The sequence below is a fragment of the Natrix helvetica genome, assembly GCF_964273705.1.
Source record: "Natrix helvetica genome assembly, chromosome: Z".
In the NCBI taxonomy this organism is placed as follows: Eukaryota; Metazoa; Chordata; class Lepidosauria; order Squamata; family Natricidae; genus Natrix; species Natrix helvetica.
In genome coordinates, this window is record NC_138554.1 from 44,599,885 (window position 1) to 44,624,205 (window position 24,321).

At 39.9% G+C, this 24,321-nt stretch overlaps 1 protein-coding gene across 6 annotated transcripts in view; it reads left to right on the forward strand.

The window, feature by feature from the left end:
• The first annotated feature begins 4,063 nt into the window (after window positions 1–4,063).
• Window positions 4,064–24,321, forward strand: part of MLLT6 (MLLT6, PHD finger containing) — a 127,242-nt gene continuing 106,984 nt past the window's right edge. For all 6 annotated transcript variants that reach the window (XR_014173577.1, XM_081932872.1, XM_081932868.1 and 3 more), the window contains exons 1-2: window positions 4,064–4,479; window positions 23,502–23,581. Coding sequence is in view for 5 of the 6 variants with exons in the window: in XM_081932872.1 (XP_081788998.1) it covers window positions 4,371–4,479; window positions 23,502–23,581 (189 nt within the window). In the remaining variant the exon portion in view is untranslated. The remainder of the gene's footprint in view (window positions 4,480–23,501; window positions 23,582–24,321) is intronic.

The window sequence follows — 24,321 nt, forward strand, 5'->3', positions numbered from 1 at the left end:
GGTAGCAAAAGACTTCATGATTAACTTGTGGGCTACACCTGTCGAAGATATACTGAGCAGCGACATGAAATAAATTAAGTTATATTATACTTTGTTCAAATATTTTTATTTATCAAAATATGAAATACAGAAATATAAGGAAAAATGAGGATAATGGAAATATATAATAGCAAACCTATTTGATCAGCAAAATCCAAAATCAAATTTCATTTTTTTCTACCTGAAGCACAAAGTCCAAAAATGGTTTCCAAGTAGAAACAAATTAATTATTTTCTTTAATCAAAGCAGTCAATTTAGCCATCTCTGCTAGTTCCATCAAATTTTGCAGCCACTCATCCATAGTGAGAATCAAAGCATCCTTCTATTTTTGTGCATAAAGCATTGTTACTGCTATCAGCATATATAACATCAAGGTTCCATATTTTTTTTCAAGTTATCTATTAAGCCTAAAAAAAGGTCTCTCGTTTTATTTTTATATTCATTTTAAGAATCTTCCGTATTAAGATGTGAATCCTACTCCAATATTTCTTTGCTTTGTCACATGTCTACCATAAATGGTAATAAGTTCCTTCTTTATATTTACATTTCCAATATTCATGTTGATGGTATCTTTATACATTCTTGACAATTTCTCTGTTGTTAACCAACAGTACATAATTATATTTTTTTCTTTTAAATTATAATTTAATATGAATTTTAATCCACGTTTTTCATTGTTCAAGCCTATTATATGCAAAGTTCTCTGTCCACATACATACAATGCTTTACATACTCATTCTCCAAGTTCAATTTCAATAACAATTTATAAGTCTTAGCAATAATATGTTCATCCCTACTACCCAATAGGATTTCCAATTCATTTTTCACAAAATCAAATCCATAACCTTTTAAAGCTAATTTAAATCTTTAAATTATAAATATGCAAACCAATGGCAAACATGTCCTTCTGATTCGAATCCCTCTTTAGATTTGAGGATAGGGTCACCATAATTGAAAGGTAATATTTGACCATGGGTCAACCAGTCTGGCTTCACCACTATTTCTTTTCTAAAAGAAGCTTCTAGGGCATCACCCAAAGGTGCACCTTTGCAGAGAAAAGTTATATTATACTTTGAACAAAAGAAATAAAGCTTGTGTGTCTCCATCTATTTCTCACTCAGTTCATCCTCCACTCCACTCTATTCTCTTTTAAAGTTATTACTCCCACTGTAGCAGTCTTTTAAAAGGGAGATTCAAAAAGGGCTTCTTTAAGGTATCATGTTTAAACTCCAGTTATGGTTTGTTCCGTCATGCAGGGTCTCATTCCAACATGAATAGTGATAAGTCCATGGAACAACAGGAGTTTGTCACAAACCACCAAAACTAATAGGGCCTTTCTTCACTTGTTTGTAACCCTGACACAAACATTACTTTTTTTCCTGCTATTATCTGCTTTGTCTTCACTTAATTCTCATGAACTGTCTCTAGGTGTACCATTGCTAATATCCAACAACAGCCAAAAGCTGTGAAATATCTTCTATGCTTTGCCGGGCATTATGTCGGAAGTGGAGTCAAGTGATTAGAGAAGCGTTTATTGGCAGTTTCAGCTGATAGTCACATCTTTGGTCAACTTCAGCTGCTGTTATTCTCATGTTGCCTTCTCAATGCAACGTGCCCAGTTCTTTGACAAGGCAATGCTAGAATAACAGCAGCTGAAGTTGACCAAGAACTAAAGATGTGACTATCAGCTGAAACTGCCAATAAGCGCTTCTCTAATCATCTGACTCCACTTCTGACATAATGCCTGACAAAGCATAGAAGATATTTGCTGATTTCCTTTGAATCTGCACAAGAGCAATAGAGCTATATTTTTTAGCACAGCACAGGGATTTCCTTTCTGCTTCTCTGTCCACCTTTATGTAATTGCGTGCAAAAATGTACACGTGCCATTTCACATCCACTACATTAGGAGTCCCCAACCCCCAGTCCGTGGATAGCCAGCAACTAGGTTGCACAAACAAGCAAAACTAAAACCCCATCCGTGAGATGCAGGCAGCACACAAAACTATGCCCCTCTGGTCCATGGAAAAACTTCTCTCCACAGAACCGGTATCCAGTGCCTTAAGGTTTGGGGACGACTGCACTACAGTGTGATGGAACAAATCAGTAGCTAGTAAATTAAAATGGTTCAGAGCAAGTCAAAATTGTGCTATAGTTCAACTGACAGCACAATAAGTACTTTGACCCTACGTCCTTGCTGTTTCAAGGCAAGATAGCATAACATAATAGTGAGATATGACTAACCCCACACCTCCCAATTGCTTTTTGAACAAAATATAGAGGTATCTGGGAAGTTGGTATTTGTTGCCAAATTCTAAATAAAGTGCTGCCTGTGACTCACTGTCATTGTGATGCCAATCATTTTTTTTTATTCAATTCAGAGGAGCAGCATGAGAAGAAGCATAATGATGATGCACACAATTTACAGTCAGGCTTGCTTGGTTCCTAGTGCAAGACTGTGATTATTGGTGACATGCTTAGAGGAACAGTAAAACGAGTAATCAACCAATCATTTTGCTTATGTGTTACACACATGTATAATCAGAACAGCACTATTTCAACAGTAAGCCAGAACAGCAGGCAAGCTTAAGAGTCTGCAGTGGAGGCAGTGAGTTTTATAGCAGTACAGTAGTTTCCTGCAAACCCAATGGATGTCCATCAGAAGGGAAAAATCCATAAGTGACCAATAACTCCATCCCTCATTTAATTAGTCCTTTCTTAAAACCATTTCTGAAATGGGTGACACCATGGGTGATGTTGGCAAACTCACTTAACTTTATGTTGCATCAATAAGTCCTTCCTTTTACCAATTCTTAATCTTTCCTTAGTTTTACCAGGCAACCTGAATTCTAGTGCTGTAAGAAATGGACAATACTTTTCACCATGCAAGATTTACAAATTGCTGTCATGTGACCTTTTTCCTTTCTTTGCACAAATCTTATTACTTCGATTCTACTGCAAACAGATGCTTAAGAAGAATCCACATCCAGGATAAGATTGAATTAATATTGTCCTTCTCCCATTTTCCTCTCACATAATTTCATTTTGAAGCAACTGTTCAGATGCTGTCTAACGCCTGCCCCAATATATTGGCCTAATTTGCTTTCCCAAATTTTCAGTCACTATATAAGCCAAAATGAAAGTGAGAATTCAGCCAGATATTTACTTATAACAAAGTTTGACGTTTTGATTAGTGCTAGTGAAGTGTATCTCTAGTTTCCTTGTTTCTTCCTTGTGATTCAACACAGCTACCTCAGATTTTGTCTGGTTTGGGATAGTTATACATTTACACGTTTCAATTTTTTTTGGGAATGGCTATCAGCCAGGTGTTATATAATTTTAAATTGCTATTTTATTGCACACTGAATAAATGTAGATGTTGTACCCTATGGGTTGCAGCAATAAATTATAACTGATTGATATAAACTAGGCAGATTTTGAAGCCCACACGCGCTCTTTCTTTTCCTCCTCTCCCGTAAAGATTTGTTTATTCGCTGCTGTGGCCAAAAGGTGGCGCTGATGACGTTTTTATCTGTCAATCGTTAGATAATAGGTTTTTAAGCGAGTGTAATATTCCTCCCCCCCCCCCTCTTTTCTTCTTTTTTTCCTCGCTCCATTGCCCCATATTGGACAATAAACAAGAGAGGAAAAACGGAGAAGAGAGAAAGAAAGAGAAATGGGGGGAAAGTGTTCCCGTACTTTAGATGCTAACTCCGTCCCCCCCCCCGCCTCGAGGAAGCCGGAAAAAGAAACAAATAGCACCCCCCCCCCTTTCAATCCTTCAGCATGGTTACAGAAAAGCGGGTCACGGGGTGCAAATGGGGAAGAGAAAGGCTGCAATAAAGCCGAATAAAGGTCCCGCACACCTAGCTCCAGCGCGCCCCGGCTGCCCCCCAAACCTAAGACTTCAGAGCCATAATTGCTTGCGCGGTCGGCTGCAAGCAGCCCGGGCGACGTTGTGTGCGTGTGTGCGCGCGTGAGCGTCGGGTGTCGGTGAGTGTGTGTCGGTGTGCCTGGGGACCAGCCACCGCGTCTGCCCGAGCTCAGCGCCAGAGATGCCGCCAACCTCTCCTTTGCAAATAACAATGTGGCATTTTCGTCCGGGGGGGAGGCGTCCGAGCCTTCTGCCTTCTTCCCCGTCATAGCGGATTGTGTGCGGGGGTATATCTTTTACATATCAAGGCGGGTCGGGGGAGGAGAGAAGGCCCGAGATCAAGAAGAGGAAGAAAAGGACGAGGGAGTAAATGCGTGCTTGGAAACAGTCGTGCCAGCAGTAACACAACAAGAGGGTGGTGGGGTGGGAAATCAGCAAAAAAGAAACTTATGGAAGAATGAAGGAGATGGTGGGCGGCTGCTGCGTCTGTTCTGATGAACGCGGCTGGGCTGAAAACCCCCTGGTCTACTGTGATGGGCATGGCTGTAACGTGGCGGTGCATCAAGGTAAGACCCCACCACCACCTAGTCTTTCCTCCCCGCGGATACCTTGGCCAAAACCTCCCCCCTCCCGTTCCCCGCCAAACCCCGACTCGCCTTCTAACTCTCCGGGCGCTTGCCAGAAGTGGCTTGCCAGAGCTGGAAAAAAGACCATGGGGGTTAACCGGGACCACCTCCTCCCACACTGAGTGCCTCCCTAAAACCTTCGCAAGCTTTCAATAAAATAAAAAAGCGGCGGGATTGGTTTTCGACATGGAGGAAGAAGAGTTGGAGGCGGGCTAAAACATACATCATCATCGCCGCCACCACCATCATCTTCATCATTGTTATTGTTGTTGTAACCGTGCATTGAAGGAATTCTAGCGCCTTTTGTTCCGTTGGGGTACACTTGACAGGGGAGAGGGAGACGGATGCAATGCTGTGCAAAAAAAGAAAGAAAGGAAGAAAAAAGAAAAGAAAGGGGGGAGAGAAAAGATTTGAGGAAAAGGGTTAAACGTATGGATAGCCTGTGTATGTTGTCTATGAAAAGCATGATTTTAGCCTTTCCTTCTGCACTGACTATGAATGTGTACATGCTCCTAGTTATTGCTTTGTTTTGCTTTCCTATTCATTAAATTTTAATTGCACCACCATATAAAGAGGGTAAAGATGGGATACGTCTGAATGCCAACAGACTCCAGAAATGTAGAGGGGATAGGGAAGCGTCAGTTGTAATGGATGTTGTAAAAAATATATTATTTGATGTAGATTCAGAATGGCAGTGACCTCTGACTGTCTCCCTCAGCTTCCTTCCGGATTAGCTGAGCTTCTATTATTAGCTGCCTTGTAACATTGGGGATTTTTTATTGTTTATTTTAATATTGGGGGTGGGGAGGGGGAGGGGGCCCTTTTTGGCCTGCAATTGCAAGGTAAGTGAAGCAAAACAGAAGGTCCCAAGGACCAACCTGGGAATATACTTCTGTGCAAAGCCACCTGGTATACAGAAAGCTGAAGTGTGTGTGTGTGTTTGTGTGTGCGTGTGTGTGTGTGTAAGAGAAAGAGAGAGACAGAAAAAAAAGAACACTCTCTTATTACCACTTTCTAGTTACCTGTAGTAGATCATTAATCCTGGACGTGTAAGACTGAGGTGGAAATACCTCAGTTACACCCTGACTCAGTTTATTGCTATAGCCTCACATCTAAACTAAGCTGCTGAAAACAGAATGAGCAGAGTTTATAATACTTTGCTGTGGTGAATAGTACATTTTAAAGGATAAATCTTCCTTTGGTCATGTACTGGACTTTAGTTTGTGGCAAGCCCACTGTTCTGGACCATTCATTTACATAGGAGAATAACGGGCTTCCTTCTTCCCTAGTCTCCAAACTTCATGTGGGATAGCTGAAATTTTAACTTCTATGGATATTCTTCCTGCCCATAGATGCTGTCTTGACTTTGCAGAACTTACTGGTTTAATCAGGCTTTTGAAGTTTGATGGAAGTTGAGGAGGTTTCTAAATAGAATTCATTTCTTTTTTTTCCTCTCCTATAAATCTTACAATTTGTATAACCTAGTTTTATAATGACATCTTTTTTTTAAAAAGGAAGATAGCTGTTACAGGAGATGACAGTATCTAATCAACTTTAGCTGATCTGGATAAATTTAAGTGTTTGCTGGTTCTGGAATGAACCTAGAGGGGAGACCACTAGAACATCCCAGGGCAACAGGAAGATTTGAGGGGAGGGGCCGGAATCCCAGAAGAACATAATGGCAACATGTATTCTGCAAAGATCATAGTATTTACATATGCATGTAATTACCTGGAGTCAAGCTTGACTTTAGTGGGCATGTCAGCTATTATCTAACTTAATCAATGATCTGTGGAACATCAGTGAATTGGTCCCCCACAACTGTATTATATTTGCTACAATTAAAATATTCAGAACCTGCTAAGAACTCAATTCTACTTCTTTGCATTTTGATCATCAGCTGATTTGCAAAAATGAATCACTGGCCAAAAACTTGTTTATGAAAGTGCATATGTGGATAATACAGACATAGTGAGTACTTCAATTCAGAAAACTGATAATAGTGAACAGGAATTGAATGTAGTTACTGACTCAAGTCTCATCATGCAAGTAACAAAAAGAATCAATTAGAAACCCAATAGTTAATATCAAAACAGGATTTTAGTGAAGTTCTTAGTCCTCTAATGCTCAATAAATTTCTATTGAAGAGCATCGTTGACCAGTAAGCATGAATTGCTACAATGGCATGGGATACTTAATGTTTAATTTTGAATTAATGTTTAGTAAAGCATTAGTTTTAAAATTTAAGAGTTTAAAAATCCTCTTAAAATGCATGGGATGGAATACACAAATGCAACTATAATTTCTACATTACTTGCTAAAAAAATGTGAACTCTTGAGCTTTTAAAGACAAAAATGTAGGGGTGTGTGTTTAATTTGGCGTTTCCTGCATTTTCCAAATATTTATCTAGTAGTTCTGAACAGCAGAAAGTTTTGGATATACTGATGTAGATATTCAATGAATCACACTTTATTCATATTACATTTTATATATTTCATAGCATAAGACTTAACTTAGGTTACAGCTGATCATTTTATCTAGTAATTTCCACAGTAAAGTTTAAAATGAATCCTTATTGAAAAGTAAGACTATTTTAGTAGCTTTGGTGCTATCTCTTGAATAGGCAACACATAAAAATAATTAGGCAAACAAGCAAAGGAGATAAAACATTTGCAAAAAAGAAATGTGTCAAGTAGAACAGCATCTATAGGGAAGGTTAAAAAAAGTTGATAGTTGCAACAGTCCTGTTTTTTTTTATATGTTCTTCAATAAAATTGCACCTACAAAAAGAATAGAATATCAGTCACACTGCCAGAACCACTAACTTGACCTTTTGACAACACCTTTCCCCATGCTGCTGGTTAGCTGACTATTTACCTGAGTTTGGGAGAGCTGTTGCAGCTAGATGTAAAGTTAAGCTATAAATACATACATAGTGATTAACAGTTTGTAAAAATGTTGACTAGCCCCCTAAATGGGTAGCATTTCAGATTTCCCCTTTGCCCGTAGAACTGTGAAATATTGGCACTGCAATTTAAAAGCCCAGGATTTTTATTTGACTTATATCAACAAGATTTATTAGGATGGGAATGCACATTTTGTTCCTCCAACACCATATTTATTTATGAAACTTGTATAGTTGTCCACCTTAACATTTGACTAGTTGGCAAAGTGCATTACTGTGCTGGTTTTGCAGGAAAAGTTTACTTTTGTCTCCGATGTACAAAACCCGGTTTGGTCAGATAGGACAGTTACCTTAAAACTTACATGAAATTTGTAAAGTGATCATAGTTACCTTATCTGCACTAGTGTTGATGGTGACTAACTGGTAGCTTCATGGCAATCTATTGATTTAGAGGACAGGAAACAGATATTTGCAGACAGACTATATAACTTTTGATGGAACTGAAACCCTTCCTTCCTCCCTCCCTCCCTCCCTCCCTCCCTCCCTCCCTCCCTTCCTTCCTTCCTTCCTTCCTTCCCTATTGCAAAATTAACCTTAATAGTGAGAAAGAGTCAGAGCTCTGTGTATCTTCTTAGTTTCTAGGCAAGGTGCTTGTGGATGGGTAACTTTTCAGTGTTTTGCTGCTCTCTTTACCTTTTTAGATTCTGGCTTATTAAACTGGAATTGGACAAATGATTGCTCTTTATAAAGTAAGACACATGACCATCTATTCAGAATTCCTGTCCTCACCTTTCACAAATTGTATTTTTATTTTATTTTTATTTTTTGGTGCTGCTGCTGCCTTATTCTTTAATATGTGCCATTTTAAAAAAATGATCTGGCTGAAATTTTCCAGTTTAGAAAATTAGGTGCAGGCCAGGTGCAGGAGATATACAATGTCTGTGCTTTGTATATCTCCTGTTGTAATTATGGAATTTATCTTTTCCTTTCTTATGTACAACATTTAGCATCTCTGGGCACGTGAGACAGCTTCTTGAGAAAAATGAGCCCAACTCCATACTCTTCTTTCAAGTTCAGTCTCCTTTAAATAACACTATTAACACCATTTGCTTTTATTTGTTGATAGAGGAAAGTCAAACCAGGCTGTGTTTATAAGCTTAAGAGTTTTATTTGCTAGGTGAATGAACATTTTAATATCAATAGAGAAGAATATTTGTAGCTCAGACCTCACTCCCTACCAGAACTGATGATGCTACCTAGTATGGATGATGAAATATTTGCAAGAAAAAAAACAATGTTCAAAGAGCACTAAGAACCACTGAATATTTTACTATTCTGAGAGCAGTAACCTGATTGTTGGCAGATGTTATTTCTCTGTTAGGTACCCTTAATAGATTTCCAGTTACTGTTCAAAGTATCACTTTTAATCACGAAAGCCCTACATGGTTTGGCACCTAGATACTGACGGAATCAACTTCTTCTGTCTGTATTAGTTATCCAGTATGCTCTTCCTAGATTACATAGGGAGAGGTTGTGGGTCATTACTGCCATAAGTTTACCAAAAAAATATAAATTTTAAAAAGGGATAAAAATATCCCATTTTAACAAAATATAGGCAATCAAGGACAGGAGGCACTGTTTTTCAGTTACTGTTCCAGCTGTTTAACTTTTACTCCATGTCTTTTAATACTCTGGAAGCCATGAAATGGAGTTTTTATTTTTCATTATGACAATTACTATAATTTACCCTTTTGTTGTTAAAACTTTGGTTAGCTATGGTTTTTTTTAAAAAAAAATCAATTAATTATTCTTACCAAGAATGTTTTTGAATTTTAAGGAAGCACTTTTTAAATTGTTTTATAAATTGCCATTAGCTTGTACAATAAATAAAGCATAAACATAATAAATAATGACACCAAAGGTACAAGTTGTAGACAGGATGGTGCATTCATACAATCATGGGCTGCAGTATCACTCTGGGTATCGTGCTTGATATCCTGTAGGTTCCCTGTACTATCCCTACCTACTTTTAATTAGAAAAAGATGGAAAACTGGCATGCAGAAAAGTTTAACTCCAACCTCAAATTACGTGTTTATTTAAGATTGCCTCTTTAGAAAACCAAAATGATAAGAAGATATAATTCAGCATTTTATTTGAAAATGTAAACAATTGCCTGTCAGAAAAGATCAAGATAATTTGGGGTGCTAGAAAACATCAGGAAAGATTAAAAGCGTACCAAGGAGCAGCACCATCAATTTATCTTTTGGTAAATCAGTGGCTTGCTCTGTAACTTACTATACCCTGGTAGCTGCTGTTTGAGAAGCAAGCAAGTCCCCTTCCCATAAAAACCATTTTATCGCAATAGTAATAACTTGCTCTCAAAACTACACATACACCCACTAGTCCAGAAAATTAGCTAAGACTGAAGAAAATCATTTTTCTTCTAGGGGTCTTGGAATCTTAGTGGACAACCATTTAAATATGAGCCAGCAGTGTGCAGCAGCTGCCAAAAAAGCCAACACAGTTCTAGGCTGCATAAACAGAGGGATAGAATCAAGATCACGTGAAGTGTTAATACCACTTTATAAGGCCTTGGTAAGGCCACACTTGGAATACTGCATTCAGTTTTGGTCACCACGATGTAGAAAAGACGTGGAGACTCTAGAAAGAGTGCAGAGAAGAGTAACAAAGATGATTAGGGGACTGGAGACTAAAACATATGAAGAACGATTGCAGGAACTGGGTAAGTTTAGCTTAAGAGAAAGAAGGACTAGGGGAGACATGATAGCAGTGTTCCAATATCTCAGGGGTTGTCACAAAGAAGAGGGAGTCAAACTATTCTCCAAGGCACCTGAGGGTAGAACAAGAAGCAATGGGTGGAAACTAATCAAGGAGAGAAGTAACTTAGAACTGAGGAGAAATTTCCTGACAGTTAGAACAATTAATCAATGGAACAGCTTGCCTCCAGAAGTTGTGAATGCCCCAACACTGGAAGTCTTTAAGAAGATGTTGGATAGCTATTTGTCTGAAATGGTGTAGGGTTTCCTGCCTAGGCAGGGGGTTGGACTAGAAAACCTCCAAGGTCCCTTCCAACTCTGCTATTGTATTGTATTGTATTGTATTTTGATCAGGTATGCATTGTTTAGCTGAGTTTTTAAAATGAGTGTGTGGCCCAACATGATTCCAAAGGAAAATTGATGAGGCATTGATGGTTAGATAGATTTTCATCCTCATCTCATTCCTTCACCAACAACTAGAGGTAGATGTAAATGTAAACAAATTGTGTTTATTAATTATTTGTCTTTTAACTAGTGCCTGATTAATGAAAGGTTGAAATATTTCCATTTCTGTATGCAAAGAAAGAGAAAGACAACTCAGACTCCTGCAGAAGCTAACATGCATTATAATAAAAACTGTTCTTAATTTTTTAAAATTTCCTCTCAAGAAATATACTAGATCCAAAGTCACATGTAAATAAATACATGATCCTAAAGTTTGATTTAATTGATCTACCTAACTAGGCAAAGGGGCTTATAGTTTGTTAATGTGTTTATCACATTTCTACCCTTCTACAACCTAAAAAAAAACCTTTCACCAGCTTACAATGAAACAAGGTTCATATATCCCAGTTAAGATCACAACTAGGGCATTGCTGTTACTGGGCAAAGGCTATTTGCTGATCTAGCAGAAGCCTCGAGTCCAGGAGACCTGCTCCTCTAGGGATAGTGCATCTGTCTAGAATTACCATTGAGGCCATAGGGAGAATCTGAAAATACAGTCTTGCTAGATTTACATTTTAGTCCATTCTTTCCCATCTAGGCCCTCACAGTATCCAGGTACCTGGACAAACCTTTGACAGTGTCTTCAGGGTAGCATGAGGCTGCAATAAAAAGCTGGATATTATGCCCAAAACACTAGCTGACCGACCCCAGTGGCTTCATGTAAATATTAAATAACAGAGAGAATTGATCCCTACAACTCCTCACAAGGGAGTAAACATCGTGCAAGTATTTGCTCAGTTCTCACATTGACTCTTCTATTGCTTCTATGCTCCCGTGTAATGAGCCAAAATAGTCTAAGACAAGGATTTGTCCATGAAATTTCACCTTTAACTTTAACTTTAACTTTTATTTGATTTCTAGACCACCCCTCTCCCAGAAGGGACTCGGGGCGGTGTACAGTCATATTAAAAACAGTAAATATACATAGTATAAATATAAAATAAATATAAATGTGGCTGGAGGAGGTAGCAATAGTTTACTGTATAATAGTTAAAATTAGATTTAAAATTTTTAAAAAATTTAAAAGTACATTAAAAAACACCCCTAAAAACTATCCCAGGGTAAAATATTTGCCAGGAGGTATAAGTGGGACTATAAATGGGCCAGGCCGTCTAATTGGAACAGGTGAGTCTTAAGTTTTTGTTGGAAGGAGCGGAGGTCGGTAGTAGTTCTGATATCGGGGGGGAGGTCATTCCAGAGGGTTGGGCCCATCACAGAGAAGGCTCTACTCCTAGGTGCCGCCCGTTGGCATTGCTTGGTGGACGGCACCCGGAGGAGTCCCTCCCTGTGAGAGCGAATTGGTCGCAGGGATGTATGCGGTAGGATGCGATCCCGCAGGTAGCTAGGTCCTGTGCCATGGAGCGCTTTGAAGATGGTAATCAACACCTTGAAACGTACCCGAAAAACCAAAGGCAGCCAGTGCAGCTCGCGCAGGAGAGGTGTTATGTGGGAGTACCTAGTACTCCCCATGATAGCCCGTGCGGCCGCATTCTGAACTAGCTGTAGTCTTCGGGTGCATCTCAAGGGGAGCCCCATGTAGAGAGCATTGCAGTAGTCCAGACGAGACGTCACCAGCGCATGAGTGACTGTGCGTAAGGCGTCCCGGTCCAATAGGGGGCGCAATTGGCGCACCAGGCGAACCTGGTGGAACGCCCCCCTGGCCACGGCTGCCACATGGTCATCCATCGACAGCCGGGCATCTAGGAGGACGCCCAAATTGCGTGCCCGTTCCACAGGGGGCAGTTGCTCGCCCCCTATGGCCAGCGATGGAGTCCACTGGTTGAACCGAGGCGCCGGTAACCACAGCCACTCTGTCTTGGAGGGGTTGAGCCTGAGTCTGTTGTCCCCCATCCAGACCCGAACGGCTTCCAAACACCGTGACATCATTTCGACAGCCTCGTTGGGGTGGTTTGGGGTGGAAATGTACAGCTGAGTGTCATCAGTGTACAGATGGTATCCAACCCCAAAACCACGGATGATCTCACCCAGTGGCTTCACATATGTGTTGAACAGAAGGGGCGAGAGGACCGACCCCTGCGGCACCCCACAAGTGAGTGACCTTAGGTTCGACCTCTGCTCCCCTGCCAACACACATTGCGTCCGGTCGGAGAGGTAGGAGCTGAACCACCGTAAAACGGTGCCCCTTACTCCCATCCCATCCAGCCGGCGCAATAAGATACCATGGTCGATGGTATCAAAAGCCGCTGATAGATCTAATAGGACCAGGATAGAGGAACAACCCCTATCTCTGGCCCTCCAGAGATCATCAACCAACGCGATCAAGGCCATCTCCGTGCTGTGACCGGGTCGGAAACCGGACTGGCGCGGGTCTAGATAATCAGTTTCCTCCAGGTGCCGTGGGAATTGCTGTGCCACCACATTCTCTACAACCTTCGCTAAAAAGGGAAGGACGATAATTAGCTAGTTCCGTCGGGTCCAGGGAAGGCTTCTTGAGTAAGGGCCTCCCCACCGCCTCTTTCAAGGCGGCCGGTAAGGACCCCTCGCCCAATGAAGTGTTCACTAGACCCAGGAGCCAGCCTCGTGTCACCTCCCAGGATGCCAGTACCAGCCAGGAGGGGCACGGGTCCAATAAACATGTAGTGGCTCGCAGCCGCCCACGTAACCTGTCCAAATCCTCGGGGGCAACAGTCAAACTCCTCCCAGTATGGTCCCTCAAGACTCGCTGCTGACGACTCCTCCGGTCCACTGAAGGGGGCCCATCCACTCCGGATCTGAGCGATTTTGTCCTGCAGATATTCCCCAAACTCCTCTGCTCTGCCCTGTAAAGAGGCTTCCCGCGGCCCCTGTGATAAGAGGGAGCGGGTCACCCGAAACAGGGCAGCAGGGCGGTTATCGGCGGACGCAATAAGAGCGGCACAATGTCTACGTTTGGCTGCTCTTAATGCCACAAGGTAGGTCTGTGAATAGGCTCTTACCTGTGTTTGATCAGATTCGGAGCGCGAGGGCCTCCACCTGTTCTCTAGGCGTCTCCTGTGGCGTTTCATCACGCTTAGGTCCTCGGTAAACCAAGGAGCCAGGGTGGTTCGTTGCCGCAGGAGAGGCCGCAAAGGCGCAACCCGGTCCAAGGCTCCAGCAGCCGCCCTATTCCAGGCGGCCACTAGGTCCTCCGTCCGAGAGCGGGTCAGGGCTACAGGAAGTGGCCCAAGCTCCGTCTGGAACCTATCCGGTTCCATCAGGCGCCTGGGGCGGAACCATCTTGGACAGTCTGGTTCCGCCTCCCCGCGGTGGGGGGTAGCACCAGGGAAGTCGAGCCGAAGAGATGAGTGATCTGACCATGACAGGGGGGTAACAACCAAATCCCCTATTCGCAGATCACTCGTCCACTGCCCAGATACAAAAACAAGGTCTAGCGTGTGACCGCCCTCGTGTGTGGGGCCCTGAATTAATTGGGTCAGGTCCATGGCTGTCATGGAAGCCATGAACTCCCGAGCCACCTCGGACGCTTCCCCCATCGACGGCAGGTTGAAGTCCCCCATAACCATGAGTTTGGGGGTCTTACCTGCCGTTTCTGAGATCAGCTCGAGGAGCTCGGGCAGGGCTGCTGATGCATAGCGAGGAGCCAAGTATACAATCAGCAAGCCCCACTGCCTCCCTGGGCCCCATTTCACACCAAGGGACTCACACCCGGATATCTGTGGCACAGTGAACTCCCTCGGTTCCAGACTCTCCCGTATAACCACCACCACCCCACCACCCTTACCCAGGGCCCGGGGCTGATGGAATGCACCGAGTGAAATTCTTCTTCTAGCCTAACTTGCTTCATGTGATATTGTGAATAAAAGATAGAAAGAAGGAAGAAACATGAATATCCCCATCAACTTTCTTCAAAAAGAAGAATGGTTGAGATTAAAAACATGCAAACGGGTCAGTCCTATACATGCCCATTTAGAAATTAAGTTTTACTCTTTTCAATGAACATTTTCACAGATAATTGATGGCCTCAGATATGTTACAACTGGCTGATGCTCAAGTTTCTGCAAGTTATAGTCCAAATATATGGAGGGGCTTCTTTCTAGAAAACTGATGCATATGATTGCAGAGTAACTTTTTAGGATCCCATCATTTTGGTATTTATTCCTTGTAAATTAAAGCTCTTATCCTCCTTTGGGATCCTTGTGTTTCTCATGTAGGATGCTGGAATTATTTATATGTTCATATCCTTACGGGCATATTTATAGGTTTTTTTTTACTAGTTTTTCCTTTTATGGTAAAGCATCAGTAAATGCAAATAATAGGAAAGAGAGGGATGGAGAAAGGAAGTAAAAATGGAACATGAAATTTGAAGAAGAGAATATTACTAACAGATCTTACTGGATGTCAGTTTAAGTGGCACGTTTTAAAATAAAGTTAAGCCAAGTTGGGAATCCAGACCTGGGCAATTGCCCAAACTAATAAAATAGCCAGAATTTTCAAACATGGAAAGGCGCACAGGAACTTCAGTCTCCTGATTAGTAACAGAGATCTGTCTTCCAGTACAGTACTGTAATAATGAGTCTGGCAACCATGAATATTCCCATGAGCCACTTGTCTTTGCTATCAAATAGATCTCAGAACTCAGATACAGAATATAGATAAAGAATTGATTAATGAGAGTGAATCTGTAAATTCTGAACTTTCCTTTTAAATAAAGTTGAGAAGAAGAGAATTTCAGTCTAAAAATAAGGTATCATGGGAAGAGTCACATTATAATGATCAGGATCTCAGTATTTTTCATTCTGCCCTATTAGCATTGGTTTTTTTTAATTTATTAACTATATCACTGGTATTTGTATTTTGTGTTGATTAGTCTTTTCAATCTAGTGCCCTTTATTCTTTTTCTTCTGCAATTATACTTATGTTCAACATCTCTGCATGCCTGACCTGGGCAAAATAGAAAATAGATATGGATCTATATATATGGAGAGGATACTAATTTACAGAAAACTGCCTTAGTGCATAGGTATGTCAGCATTGTACATAAAGTTGAAATGTTTCTCATCCTATGTTTTTTATTTGGATACAAAATATTGAAGCACATGCAAATGTGCATTTAAAAAGGTTACTCGATGCACATGTTCAGCCCATGAACTAGTATTGAGCATAGGGACTGAGCTCACATTTGTTTGATGGAATAATCTACTCTTGTTTTTTACCTAATCTTAACTTGTTTCAGTTGTCTAATTTGCTTTTAAAAAAACTTTTGATAACCTTGCAAATCACTAGTGGAGCGGGCTCTACTGGTATCCATAAATCCAGGTGGACAGCTCCAAGCTTTGCTATCATCTAATGGTTATCCAATTTTTCCATAAATACAGATAACTTACCTATGGGCAATTTTAGATCTTTGTTACCATTTAATGGTTATCCAGATTTTGCAACCAAAATTTGGAATTCTTATGTTAAACCACATGGACGCATAGACTTGCCAATACCATTCTGTATATTGTAGCTATTTAGTAAAAGATTATATGATTCTTGTATTTTTCCAGTATATTTATTTTTTGAAAAGCCACCCCCCACCCTCTTCTTAAATTAACACAAGGCAAATCTACAAGGACAAGCTAGGCTACAACAGAATGCAGCATGTGCAATGTGTAATAATGATGGATGGGGACCTTGAACAATAATCATTAATATGAAAATAGAAAAGTTACAACTATAGGCTTGGAATATTTCTCTCAGTATGATTTCTGAAACAGTATGATTTCAGAAAATACTATTTGTCACTTAACAACAGCAAGTTAGAATGGATTGACAAAGATGACTCATACATCTACCAGCTATTTTTCTGCTGCTCAAAAAGAAAAATCCCTTCACTGCCAACATGGGAGGTTCATCTTACCTCTAATTACCTGAACAAAATGGCTCTAATTTTTGACATTTTCAACTCTGTATTCCTACACACAAATACACATATACTGCCCATATTCTTAGCTATTTATATTATATGTGTGTACCTGTGTGTGCACCAGAGGTGGGTTGTCAATTTTTTTATTACTGGTTCGGCACGCTTGCATGCACAAAGCTTCTGCACATGCACCGAAGCGTCTAGGAGGGTGTGCAGTGCCCCCTGCTGCCATTACTACCGGTTCGGCCGATCCGGCCCGAACCAGGAGCAACCCACCTCTGGTGTGCACATTCAACCTGTTATACTTCTTTTATACTTCTTTGTGGATTTCTTTTGTCCAGGTTTAGAACAGTTTATGTATAATTCTATGACGGTTTCCCATGGAAGCCACTTGGACTGTAATCCTATACAGGTAGTCCTCAACTTATAACTACAATTGAGACCAGAATATCTGTTGGTTAGTAAGGTGGTTGTTAAGTGAGTCATGCCTAATTTTATAACCTTTTTATTGTGGTTAAGTGAATCACTGCAGTTGTTAAGTGAATCAGCCATCATTAAGAAAAATCAGCTTTCCCCATTGACTTTACTTGCCACTAGTTAGCTAGGGAGATTGCAAATCATGATTGCGTGACCCCCCCTAGGATCCTGCAACTTTTGTAAATACATTCCATTAGCAAGCACCAAAATTTTGTTCATGGGACCATGAGGATGCTGCATTGGTTGTAAGTGCAAGGACAGGTTGTAAGTCACTTTTTTCACTGCCATTGTAACTTTATTACAAATGGTTGTAAGTCGAGGACTCCCTGTACACATTTATTTCTGAGTCCTCTTGAACTTTGATAGAAGTTGCTTTACAGTCAGAGCATGCATAACATTTCTTTATTTAATATAGTTTTATTCTGTTTCTCATTAATACAGTTCCTGAAGGGATTGAAATAAACTTTTGCAGTATGAAATACAGACACTAGATAGATAGAAGGAAAAAGAGAAAATCAAAGGTGAAATCCAGACGATATAGACCAGGGGTGTCAATTTTATTGAGGGCCGCACTAGGGTTGTGTTTGACCATAGGGTGGGTGAGGCTGTGGGGTGGCCAGCTCAACGTCACTTGTATCAGTGGCACCTGAGGTAGCCAAGTGCTAAAGCAGGACTTCCCTCAGACCCTCACTCACTCTTATTATAATCTCCTTCCTGCCTGTCTTCCTTCCTTCCATCCCTCCCGTTCTTTTCTTCCCTCCTCATTCTCCTTTCTTCTTCCTTCCCCTCTTTCCTTATTTTTTCTTCATTACTCTATTCCCATCTTTACTTCTTTTTCTTTCTTCTTTCCCTTTCTCTTTTCCTGTCCCTTTTTGCATGCTCAAATGCAAAAGAGGAAACATATCTCCTTTTGTTTTGTTTTTAGTTTGTTTTGCTAGCCCTCTGCCAGCAAAAACAGAGCCTGGGAGGGCTGCTCGGAGCCCCCCACCCAGGCCCCATGTTCGGCCACAACAGCCTTGTGTAGCCCTCTGCCAGAGAAAACAGAGCTCAGGGGGGGGAGCTCCGGGGTTCTGTTTTCGCTGGTAGAGGCACTGTGGGCTGGTCCTTTGCTGTTTCCAGGGCGGCCCTCAGGCCAGATCTAAGCAACCCATGGCCAGATGCAGCACATGGGCCTTGAGTTTGACACTCCTGATATAGACAATATTCATATAGGGAAGAAGGTTCCTATATGAAAATGTAGCTGAAAAAAACTGCCCAAGATTTTCGAAATTCACAAGAAGAGTTTTCTGTGTCATTTTAGGAGTTGATTTCATCTACTAGGGCAATGATGACGAACCTAAGGCACGGGTGCCACAGGTGGCACACGGAGCCATTTGTGAGGGCACGCGAGACGCTGCCCTGTCAGCTGGCCAGCGCGCATGCATGCGCTGGCCAGCTGAGTTCGCCGTTTTTAAAAGCCATTTTTTCGCCCTCGTCAACCAGAAGTGACTTCCGGTTTGCTCGGGGGGTCATTTTAAACACTCCGAAGACGTCAGGGAAGCCTCCGGACGGTCCCTGAAGCCTTCAGAGGGCCTCTGGGGGCCCTGGGGGGGCTTTTCCGCCCTCCCCAGGCTCCTATAAAGCCTCTGGAGCCTGGGGAGGGTGAAAAAAGCATGTAAAAAGGGGGGGTTCATGCCTGTTGTGCACGCATGCGCACTGGGGGGTCACGCATTGCATTATGGGTGAGGCACGCCTGCACATGACCCCCCTGCGCTTCCCCCACTTGTGGCACGCGAGCCAAAAAAAGTTCGCCATCGCTATACTAGGGCCTTCTATGATGGAGAGGAGAGGTATATGCATTTTAAAAAATGAAGATTGTACCTATGGTCACATGACCAAAACCCACCCTTGTGCATATAAAAAGGGATAGAGTTTTGCATGATTACAGCTACTTTCTTGGGTTATATGTTTTTTTTTTACATCATTCCATTTTGAGGACTGTTCATCTTGCATAAGCAACTTTGAGCATCAAACAGTTAAAAACATAATATAATGCAAAACAAAAGCAAACAGAATAAAATAAAAAAGCAGCTGCCTTTGGATGCTCTAACTCCATCTGTACTAACAAAGGCAAGACCGTAGGGTATTGCAGTCAGAGCATTAGATGTCAGTGAGCAAAACCATGAATCTGATTCAGTTGAATTGTCGTGGCTAGAGTATAATGGGCACAGCCAAGTGCTCCACTGATACCAATTTCATTGCCTTAAATTTCTGCCATGTATAACCATTTCTTGCAGATCCATTTGATCTAGTAAGCTCCTGCAAAGCACATCTTTTGTGAATGCTTCTGTATTAATTACAGCTTTAGCACCAGGATCTTGTGATTGCAATCATAGATCCTAGTATCCTCCCTTAATGTGAAAATGATGAGATATTCCAATAATTATTTTATTCTTTTGAATATTTTTTTTCTGTACAAAATGGAGATGATTGCATCGTTAAAATGGTGGGCTCTCTGCTGGATTTAGAACCCTGGCAATTGACCAAATTTTGCTATCTTTTAGAATCGCTGGCATTTTCAACTGGCCTCTAGATGCTACTAGTGTGGCATCTCTTAAATATGACAGAAATAGATTCACTGTAGGGCTTTCGATAAGAAGCAGCATAGTATTTCTCACACATCTAAACTGTTGAAAAGAACTCAGTGAAGCTTCAAATGTTGCCTGACCAAATATTAACCTTTCTGGTTTGCAAACATGGAATAGGAATAGGAGTGGAGATTCATGTATTTCTAATTCAATCAGTATTTCAGAAGAATGTCTGGCCTTTGGTACCATTCTGAATCACATCAAAAGAGTTGAGGTCCAATATTGTGTCTATCTAAAGGAAATTCAACCTAGATTTGAAAAGCTCTTCTGTAGTTCCAGTACAGGCTACTTGCACTGTATGTGAATAATTAGATCCCAATTCCCTTCGTAGCAACCAAAACATAGTCACAAGATAATTATTACTATGCACATCAGAAGTCTCAATGGATAACTGGGAAGACTGAGTATATACCACTGCTTTTTCCCTCCCGTGTTTCTGTTTTGATATGATGCATTAACTTAAAATCAGAGATTTTGTTGTGTAACACAACCACAAAACAAAAAAATTTGTCCAAATTTTTGTCCAGGGTCAGTGCAGGGAATTCAGAGTTAGAATATTCTCAGGATATGACTTTTCAAAGACATCTAACAAGGGAGAATCCATCAACCATTCTAAACTTACTTTATCAAACTGTTCTACCATCAACTAAAATCCATATTCCTTGTAACATAAGTCCATTGAATTTATCTCTTCAGATGTAGTAGAGAACAAGCTTTGCTGTCCCATTTGAAGAGTGCCATGATATTCCTCTCTTCGGTCTACCAGATCTCTTCTCCAAATTAAACAAGACCAGTTACTTTGATTTTTGTTCCTTACCATTCTGTCCGCTATTATTCCTTTAAAGGACATAGGTGAAGGCCTCAAACTAGACCTAGTAGATGAAATATATGGTTAATGCACAATAATGTGAAGTTTTCAGAACACATTATGGTGTTCTAAAAACTTGTACTCCATTAAGGCAGCCTGAAATTGCATTAGCTATGTTTGCACGTACATCACGCAGCTGACTCACTTTTAGCAATAGAGCAAACCAAGCAAATGTACATATTCTAGTTTAATCTGAGTACTATTTTTGCTTCAGAGAGGCAGGGGAAAAAAATAAGAAAGGTCTTCTACTTTGATTTGTATCAAGGTTTGCTAATTTAATTCAGTCCATATTTTAGGTTCATCAAGGCTATTCCTATGTACAATAAAGTAAATATATGTCAGTTGTCAAAGGCACAGATCCCAAAAGTAATTTTCAATAGAAGAATTATTATGGGTATTTAGAACAAAAAATAACTATATCAGATGTTCTTAAAATAAACTGCCTCCTGGTAAATGCAGTTTACTGCTACTGATATACAGTATACTAAATATAATAAATACACAAATTTCCTATTATAGAGTTGCACATCCCACAGAGAGTTCAATTATCTGGACAAGCAGAGTTTTAAATAGTAATCGGGAGGAAGATATGGAAGCATTAAAATTATTTTGATTCTTCTTCTCTAATTTGATAATAGCGGTGTTGATATTTGATATTTTATTGATTGCATGTTTTCCTTACCATGAGACCTAAATTAAAATAATCTGTTAAAAATAGTAAGATTCGAGTAGATTGATTTAAATTGCACTGATTTGAATGGGTCTTTAATGGGAGCTGCATCTGGATCCAGCATAATTAATGCATGTGTCATTTTTAGCAGTAGACTCCTATGATGTACAACATGTGCCTTTTTCTTCAGAAGGTGATTGTAGAAATATACTATTTTTTTTCTGAATGGTAGAACTTTGTAGATTGAGCATTTGTCCTAGTAACTTAGGTTCTAGAGGTGAAATCTTTCAATTAGTTGGAACCATTCCTATTTGGAATTGTTATATAGACCATAACATTGTAGTAATAAAGTCATCTCACTGAATAAATGCAGTTGGGATTTCAGCTCTTTGCAAGGATTTCTAAAGGGGGTTTAGGTTTATTAAGTTCAGTGATTTAAACTTTGATTTAGTTAGACCCCTGTACTTTAGAAAATCAGTGAAAAATCAACCCTTGTTCATAATTTAGCACTAATTTTGGCAGAATGCTTTCTGGAAAAGCTGGAAGTTCAGGAGTTACTCCAAAAAATCACTTTTACTCTCTGTCAATAAGTGAAGACATGTCTCTTTAAACAAGCATTTTTACTTATTTTGATTTATTCTATTTATTAACTGATATAATAGTTTGGATTTTTATGTTTATCTTCCCGAGGACATTTTTAAATAATTATTTTTTTAATGCTTTTTATATCATGTGAAAATTGCTTTGGTTTCTTTCTTTGCATGGGAAAAACAGCACCATATTTTCATCCATCAATCAATACATTTTTTCCAGTGTAGCACCTTTTGTTCTGTTTCCTTTCCTCTGTTCATGATTTTCCTTACTTTCATCTGTTTCTTTCAACAGGAAGGAATATTAATAACATGTTCAATGAGATTGGGATCTTTCCCCCCCCCCCTTGCTAAAGAGCAGGACTCTCTTGTTTGCCAAGGCTTTAATGCTTTTATTCATTTTCTATTTCCTATAGTTGTTTGCCCGGCCTTCTCTGGAAACCCCTTGCATAATTTCCTTGAGATATATAACCTATACACTAATGCTAAACTTTTGATGACTACCGAAAGAAAAAAAAATACCACATTTTTTTACATTTCCATCTTTATGGATTATTAGACTGCTATCTACTCTCTTTTCTATTCCACACGTAAAAAATGCTTGTGGATTTGACCCCATAATCATCTCTGCCAGGATTCTGTATATAAGCGTAACCAACTAAATGTTTTTAGGAAGTTCACTTGCAAGACTTTTAGTGAAAATGCTTTCCTCTGCTTTCATTTACATCAATTATTATTTTGCCTCTATAAGTTGTATGTAATCATTATGATTAATATTAATTTTTATTAAATAAATTTATATGACTGCCCACGTACCAAAAGGAGCTCTAGGCAGCAAACTAGAAAAAGAACACCAAGATTAAAAACCACTCAAGTAAAAAAGACAATACTGACCCCCGCCCCCAACAAAAGTCATATCCATAAGTCAAATATACCATTCCTGTCCCATTAACTTTCAGGCTACCCACATCTGCGGGAAAACCAGGTCTTCATTGATTTCATGGCCAATGGGCCCATTGCCAGACTTAATACTTTTTATTCAATAAATCTGGCACCTTATAAATATTTTTGATTACAATTTTCAGAACCCACAAGCTTATAAGATTTGGTGTTGATTAATCCTTAATGCTTAAGCTGTTTTGCCAATTTTAGCAACAACATAACAGGCTTGGATAAACTTGGTAGTAACTTACTGATGAATAAAATACGTTTTTAATGACACAGCAGGAAGAAATTGTAACAAGTCATGATCCTTGATACAGTAGCAACACTTTAAATATAAAACAGAAAAAAAGGAGTGATGAGAAGTTTTTTTTTTTTTCAAAGGAGGTTGCAATATGATACATTTATGTCATTAATGATGTTGCAAGCTAAATGCAGCCACCAGCATGAATTGTGGCCTGCCAGCTCCTTGATGATCTTCTGTTTTGTGCTATTAAGAAGCCTGCAAAAATAGGAAACTTACTGAGTACAATACTGTATATACATGACTGGGTAATTCTATTCAGTTTGATGGGTCACAGATTGTGCAAACTAAAGAGCCATGCTTTGAGAGTCCAGTCAAATTGATAAGAAAAATACAGAATTGTATTCCATCTTAGGTTTATGGCTGAAATCAGAAACTACCAAGCATACCAAGAAAAATATATAGCAACCCAAATTTCATTCTTGAATTTTTTTGTTTCTTCTCTTAGCATGCTATGGAATTGTTCAGGTTCCCACTGGACCATGGTTCTGTCGAAAATGTGAATCACAAGAAAGAGCCGCCAGGGTGGTGAGTACACATTGAAAACATGTCAGAAGAATGGAATAAAACTTGCTTAGCTTATGCTAGTTATTATATGGTTCAGAATAATAGTTAACCACTTAAATGTGAAAGGTACACAAATGGAACATGGAAACAGAGGCCTACAACAATTGCTTCGTCCTGCATCTAGAGCATTGGTAGCTTCTGAACATGGAGCCTTTGTAACATTTTAAATAGTTGATGTCTGTATTATTAGATAGTTCACCTGTACTCATGTAGGTCTAATTTTCTTAGGAAATAATTGATTTTTTCATATGCTGAAGAATCTTTTCAATTTTAGATTTGCTAGTTTTTCAGGCAGCCCCTGGTCTTGTAACTATGACAAGATTGGGAGAAAGAAATTTTAATTTTTTTCCAGATCAATTTGATTTTAAAGTCATAAAGGACATGATGATTCACTTTTATTTATATTATATTGGTACATTAGCAACATTTCCCAAAGAAGGTTTAAAAAACCTAGTCATTAAGGTAAACAATAATTGGTTTACTCTGTTAAACAAGGAGTAAAAGACCCAGGAAACTCTGGAATATATATTAAGTATATTAAGTACTCAAGACACAAATAAATCCATTGCCATCTACTGGCAAAACTAAGAAAGTATTCTTCTACAACTTGTTTCTTCTGAAATAGCAACCTCAGCTGGTTCTTTTTAGTCTTTTGTTGGCTACTCCAATTTTGCTTGGGGGAGGGGACAAATCTCATACCT